The sequence below is a fragment of the Glycine soja genome, chromosome 15 (genome assembly GCF_004193775.1).
Source record: "Glycine soja cultivar W05 chromosome 15, ASM419377v2, whole genome shotgun sequence".
NCBI classification, from domain to species: domain Eukaryota; kingdom Viridiplantae; phylum Streptophyta; class Magnoliopsida; order Fabales; family Fabaceae; genus Glycine; species Glycine soja.
The window spans coordinates 6,379,872-6,387,133 of record NC_041016.1 but is presented as its reverse complement, the minus strand read 5'-3'; the positions used below and the strand labels follow the sequence as shown (position 1 = coordinate 6,387,133).

Below are 7,262 nucleotides of genomic sequence, written 5' to 3'. Positions count from 1 at the left end.
TAGAAGGCTCACGAGGTTCAGAAGAGAGACCTAATTATACCTTATAAACATTTGAATATTGACCCTATTAGATAACGAACGTTTTCAGGAGTGTAGCTGGAGAACAGCGTGAGCTTTCTGACAGAAGAACGCTTCATGATCTTTATGTGTGTTCCACCCACTATCTCAGACTCAGAGTTTCATTCTCAAGTCTCAACAAAATTCTCATGACTCCCTCCTGCTCCTACTTCCTGTTTTGATCTGCAGATCATTAATTAATAGTGGTGTGTCATGTGTGCATGCATATATATACCATGGCGCGTTCAGACTGGTCATATATATGCTAGGTAATTTGATGCAGAATCTATGAATTTTAATTTTTGGCTTTTGTTATATAAAAAACATTTTTTTATTTCTCGAATTACTTATCTTGAACCTTTGTTTCCCAAATTGCCTTGATTTTTTTAGTATTGGAACGTTGAAATATAGACCTAAAAATATCGGGCGTATTTGTCCCAATATTTTTTTTTATTTTTCCCGTGTAAAATAATTATAAGTTAATGTAAAAATAAGCCAGATCAATAAATCAATGACTCAAAAGATTTTTTTGACTTTTATTGTTTGATTCCTAGAAAACTTATTTGGATCTTTAGTATTTGATCTGTCTCGGAGATTCTTAACCAGATTCTTAGTAGACTCATTTACATTTTCTTAGTATTTGTTTCGTCTCATACATTTTTAACCAGATTCAAACACTTCACAATATCATCCCCATTCCTTCGCTTTAAAGGTCAAACATCATCAACCTATCGAAGTTCATTAGCACCCACCATCAGTCAACTTCATGAAACTTAGCATTAACGGGAGTTCGTTAGATAAAACCACTCTCGAGTTAGTCTTAAAGGGTGGTCATTCCTTCCATCCTTACAACTTTGATTAGCAAGATTCACGAGTGCATGTTTTACGCTTGGAATCTTACCCTTTTACACACATGTCATGAAGGTAACTCATGTGGGGATTGACTTGCCAAACATGGAGCTTCCTCTTGACATTTTACATATTTGGAATTCAAGTCCCGCCTCTCTTCGTTCTATAGGTTTAGTAGCATGTGCTTGTTTTGATTTTAAGACCCCTAATATAAATGTTACTTGTCTATCTTGAAATGAATGTTAGGAGACTAAAAATAGTAATTTTAAATTTTGGAGAATGAAAATAAAAAAGAAAATAGTTACAATTTTAAAGAAAAAAAATCAAAATTTGTTCATTTAATTTACAAAGATCAAAAATAGTAATTTCAAATTTTAAAAATACGAAAGCAAAGAAAAAGTTTTATAGGACTAAAATCAAAACTCACTCATTTTATATTACTAAAAATTATTTAAATCCAAAAAATTAAACAGTAATTTTAATTAAAAAAATATTAATTACATTTCTTAGTGATCTTTGCACAACAACTTTATACGACCATTAAAAATAATGGAACAATAGATCTCACACAGTTGGAACAAACATCCCCATGTTCTATCCAATATCTATGTATGGATGCACGTGATGGATTCAATTCTCATCACCCTACCTTTTGGTTGTAATCTCTCAATTCCAACCTCCTCTAACGACCTGTACCAAATCCAGGATAGATGTTTCACTTTGAACGATATTTTTAACGATAAAACTCACTAACATTGGAGCATTCAGAGATGGCAAGCCCCCAATTCTAATCCAACATCGATGCCTTGTTGTTCTATATCATTTCTTTCTTGTCATGTAAGGTCATTGCGGGATGTGGAAGAATTTCTCAAGTTGACTTGCAGAAGGAACTAGACATAGAAATTTTGAACAGAGGCCAAATTTTAAAATAAAAGTTTTTTACACTTTTTGAAAAAGATAGACTTTTAAAATTGCTATTAATCAAAGGCTAGACTTTCTTGCTTGCATAATTGATTAGATGATAGGGCCTTGGAATTGAACTGCATGGACATGATTAAATTGCTATAGGCACAGTTGGATTATGGTATACCCAAAAAACTTTAACAGACGTTACAATCAAATTAAATCCTATTTGAAATTTGATCATAAATGATACTATAATACCATATATATTTGAGAAAGCGATGGGAAAATTCACACTTTGTCATATGCATATATCAGTAATGTTATACAGCAAAACGGGTTTTACGCGAACCCCACTCCAAGGCGGGATAACTTGAGACTACTTGCAATTAAAAGTGATCTAATCCTATTGAACCAAGCCGCTTTAGCGATAAAAAAAAAATTAAATTATTCGTTTGATTCCTATAGTTTCATAGTTCTTATCTTTTCAATCCTTATAGTTTAAAAATAATTTTTTTAGTCCTAATCATTTATATTTTAATTTTCTTTTAGTCCTTGTAATTTAAAAGTATTTTTTTTTAAATCTTTATAATTTAAATTTTAATTTTCTTCTAGTCCCCGTAATTTGATAAAACTACAGGGACTAAAAAAAGTAAGAATCATGAAACTATAGGAACTAAAAAGATCACTTTCAAAACTACAGGACTAAAAAAAATTAAAATGTAAATTATAGAGATTAAAAAGATCATTTTCAAATTATAATGACTAAAAAAAGTAAGGACTAAATGAGTAATTTAACAAAAAAAAATATGGTACCCTCACTTTAGTACAATTGTTTAAGAATAACCAAATAAACAACATTGGGATCATATTTTCAAAGAGCAAGAATGAGACGATATCAGGGGTAGCTTTCTTATTGGTTTTTTTATTAAAAGTAAAAAAAAAAAAGTAATAATGAAATTCAACAGAAATCACCTCGGGTGTGTTCGTACACTGTTTTGTCTATTTATTTGTGCTATTCAGCGTTTGTCATTTTTCAAACCACGCTTATTTCTCTGTACTTTCACATGTTATTTCCGGATGATGGTGTGACAGGGTACAACTGAATACCAAGCCAAAATGTAAGGACAAACATTGCAATAGAGTGATAGATAAAAGATACTGACCCATCCATTTTTGCATGATTATGCTCCCAAAGTAGCACTAATCATAAGGTATATTTGGCATTTGGCAGTGGCATATTAAGAAAATCATAAAGGGAACAGCATTAATATAGTTTACAATTTACTTGAATATATCAGTGATGCAATTGATTACAATTTCTTTGTTTAGTTGCTGTGCCAGGTTTTGCTAACAGCATCACATAAGAAATACCCCAAACAAATGAGAATCTGAAATTTCTCATAATTCAGAAGTAATCTGATTTACATACTTGGACAAAAAGCTTCTGAAAGTGCTGAGGAAAGCCAAACTAAAATATTTAAAGGATTCTTTTCTCTGTGTATAAAAATAAAAAAGGAAACAATCAACAAAGCTTGGATAACAGTAATCACTTATGTCAGTTGACATAAAAATAATGCTTATACCTGAAGATTAAGTAGCACCAGGTGAGGCAACCTAAAGGATCATTCCTCTGATTAAGCAGAAAAAAGAGAAGACTAAAGCAACATGATGAAAAGGCACACAGTACTAGCCGATATCCACTTCTGTAGGGCAGGTGAGGAAATCTTGATTCCACTGAAAGCGCCACTAGTCCAGAAGAAGCTTTGCTTTTATAATTTTATTGATCACCAAAAAATGACATTGATTTCTCTCTAAACAATACAGTATCACGAAAATCAACAGGGGTAGGAGCGTGAAGCCAACCGCTAGAAACAAAATCAAAGGAAAAAACAATAATAAAGACATGATACTTTATAGAAAGTAAAAAAGATAATTGATATTTTGGTCTTCAAGCAGTGTGTTTACATTGATTGTTTTAAGTCCCGTAAATGAAATTTACACAAGTTAATTACTTTATCATTTCATATTGGGTTCAATCAAGAACAAAATGTAATCTTTCAAAAAATGATGTAAATGGGGTCAAATTAAAGGTTGATATGATCAATTAACGTAAAAAAGAGTTTGAAGGCTTAAATGTTTACTTATGCTATAATGCCAAAATTCCATAAGGTGAGGACAACATACCATAAGTATATTAACTAGAAAAGGAGGACACTAAAAGCTTGACCACAACATGATACTGAGTTTCATGTCTAAGATTTAGTGCTGAGATTTACGTGTGGGTAGTTCCTGCATAGAAAGTTAAATGTGAATTTTCATCTTTGTCACTACCAGAGTTGAGTTACACTAAATTATATACAAAAGGATTAGCAAGGTTACCTGAGAATAGCGAACATGATCTTGATGCAAATTTGAAGTTTTCACTATTGTTTCCCACTTGAGATTACCAGATGTTGTATTAGAATCATGCCTTTTAGCTTGGGATTGAGTACCTTGACTTGAGTGCAGGAAAGAATTCTTCACAGAAACTAAAGGCAGGGCACGCCAAAGCCAGGATTCGGAAGGTGATTTTGGCAAAGGTGGGGGAAGAGGAGACACAGCAGATACAGCACTACCTTTTCCTGAATCATTAGCTAACACAATTTGCTGGGTGTTGGTCTTTGGATCTTCAGCAAATGTCCCTTGCACAGATTGCAAGGACACAGGTTCTTGGCTAATATTTTGATCAGTTGTCAATCCTTCATCTCTTTCTTCTTTGGCTGTGAGATTCAAAATTCTATACAGACTTGGTGGAATTGAATCAAAAGCACTTAACACATCAGTATCAAATGTGACCTTTTCTTCCACAGCACGTACTTGTTTTATCTCTTGAGAAGATCCAATTTTCCCCCTTCTTCTGTCTAAATCTGCAACAACAGTATCTACCCTCCGATTGTTATCTAAAGAACTTATATTTGAAGATGATAATTTGGCTGTACTGGCAGTATCTATGTACAATGTCTTTTCAATTGTGAGATTCCCTGAATATGAAGTTCTTTTGGCTCCTTGGGATGGCACGTCATGAACATTTCCAAGCACACCGCTGTGGAATTTCACCTTGCCAAACTTATAATTCTCAGCCTCTTTAGTATCCCCAGGCAACTTAGCACCACGAAAGGGAGATTGAGGTTTACTTCGACAGGGAGATATACCAGCAGCAGCAGCTCTTGAACGACGGAAGGGGGAGAGTCTACCTGGCAGCAACTCACCAGAGTAGGTAAATCTGTTTGATTCACTAGTCCATTTCTTTTTACCCTCTTGTTTGTCAGGTGATGCAGCCCTAGAGCTTGATTTGTTCTTGTGAATTGCCTCCCAAGCCTGCAGAAAATGTTCATGATTGTGAGTAAAAATGTTGAAAACAAGATCACCTGGGAATGCTGATCTACAAAAGGATTGAAGCGTGCAAAAGAGTTCCCTTGTTTTTACCTTCTTTACAGCAGGAACTGGGCTAAAAGATCTAATATGAGAACTTTTGTTAGGTTTCACAACCTCACTGGCTGGAGGCAAGGGAGCCTGGTTCTTCATTTTCATCACAGCAACAGGATTCAATAAGCACAATGAATTCCTGATATGTAATTGAGGTAACAACCCACAGCCTTTAGCTGCGATATTAGAAGAGTTGTCATACTCATTATCATCAACTTCATCTTCACTTTCTTCCTCTTGATTTTGGCCAGTGTATGGTATAATAGCAGTGTTATGCTTAATAGGCAATTGCTTCTTATCATCGCGAACCAATTTGCTAACATCTCTAGGCTGTTGCTCTACTAGTGCAGATTGCTTTTTTGAAGAATATTGAGGAGGCAGTAGAGTCATAGCCTTTGCAGCAGGCAAGAATCGGCTCATCATGAAGTCTCTAGTTTGTTGATCTGTGGAGAATGATCCAGACTTGTTTGCACCCAGATTTTCCAATCCACTTACACCACTCACACTACAGTTCATGGAGAATGATTCTGTAGGTGACAGATTTTCAAGGGCATCAGAATAAGCATCATTATCATCATTGTCGTCATCATCATCATACTTCACATTGGACCTTCTGCTCTCAACTATTTTTTCGACTTTTCTCTCTTTGTCAGAGTCTACCTTAACCACACTAACATTGAAAGACTTTGATTTATTTGCAGCCTTACTTTCCTTTTCCAATGGTTGTTTGGTAGCATTGATAGATTTTCCTGGGGGAAGTCTTGGGCTTGGAGTGATTGAAGTTGCCTTAGGAGGTTGAGGCTCAGATCCACCATTACCCTTGCGTCTTCCAGGGATATGCTCCCAATTGAAAGGTACTGCAACAGGTTCTGTAACCTGATCCGAGAATGTGTCTGATTTGTAGTATGGAAGAGTGTGGCGTTTCTCTAGAATCTTCTTCTTTGCTTCAGTCAAGGATGGTGGTGTAGCAGCAGAGCGTCTCACAGACATGAGAGGGGCATTAATATTCAATCTCCTTTCAGCCATCTTGTTCCAAAAATTGAACAACTTTGCAGCCCCTCTCAATCAAAAGTTCACAGTTCAAGACAATATCATACACTAATTTTCAGCAGCGAGAAGCCAAGACCTGAATGATTAGATAAAGAAAAAACCTCCTACCAATCATGAAAACCTAAAAAAGAAGACACAAGAACTGATTTTTTTTTAACGGTTTAAAATAACAATATAAACTTCAATTCAACAGGACTTAAAGTGAGAGAAGTGAAGCACCACAGACACAACTACTGAAAAGGCCTATTTTCTCTCCTCAATGACCCAAACAATCAACAATATTTATGAGTGGATTAACTAGCGCAAGAACAGTGAGGACCCTCCATCAGCAATAACACCAAGGAAAGAGAAAAGAATTAAGTTTTTTTTAAGTGATAATGAACAAAAGATGAAACCTCCAATGGGCCTCGCAACAGAAGCAAACCAGGAAGAAAAGTGGTTTCAGAAGTAGTACTCAGTAACTAGTGTAAACTTTTTTTGTGAACACGGTGATGCAGAATCTAAGAGAAAATAATGAAAGGAGCAAGGAGTGAAGATGAGTAGCTAGCTAGGTGAGAGAGATCAGAGGGAATGGTAATGGTTGGTTGCTAAATGATGCTGTGGGAAGAATGAGTAGGACGTAAGAAAAAAAACAGACAAGGCTATGAGGCTGATAGACAGAGACACAAGCTTTAGTATTTCTCAACTTCTATTGTTTTGTTTCTATGTATTTCCATTTTCATCGGTTAACGACGGTGTAGTCGTGACTGGCTCGTGAAACATTGGCCAAAAGAAAATAATGGATAGATAGATATTCAACTGAACTCCAAAACGACTTCGTAATACTCACTTCACTTGATTGATTCTCTTCGGACGACGCTCAAAAAGCCTTTTTCGATTTGTTCATATAATAATCCTCGTATTTGTATATATCTTTTTTTTTAATAAAACCTTTT

At 35.0% G+C, this 7,262-nt stretch overlaps 1 protein-coding gene across 2 annotated transcripts; it reads right to left on the bottom strand.

Annotated features, from left to right (window-relative positions):
• Window positions 1–3,062: 3,062 nt before the first annotated feature.
• On the bottom strand, window positions 3,063–7,262 carry LOC114388460. Of its 2 annotated transcripts, XM_028348957.1 has the most exons (5): window positions 5,278–7,262; window positions 4,192–5,169; window positions 3,997–4,101; window positions 3,396–3,677; window positions 3,063–3,306 (listed from the first exon to the last, which is right to left on the bottom strand). In XM_028348957.1, exons 1-3 carry the CDS (start codon window positions 6,301–6,303, stop codon window positions 4,072–4,074), a joined length of 2,034 nt encoding a protein of 677 aa, XP_028204758.1. In that variant the 5' UTR covers window positions 6,304–7,262; the 3' UTR covers window positions 3,063–3,306; window positions 3,396–3,677; window positions 3,997–4,071. The 2 variants fall into 2 exon arrangements, with proteins under 2 accessions (XP_028204758.1, XP_028204757.1); XM_028348956.1 differs by having other exon boundaries at window positions 3,063–3,677.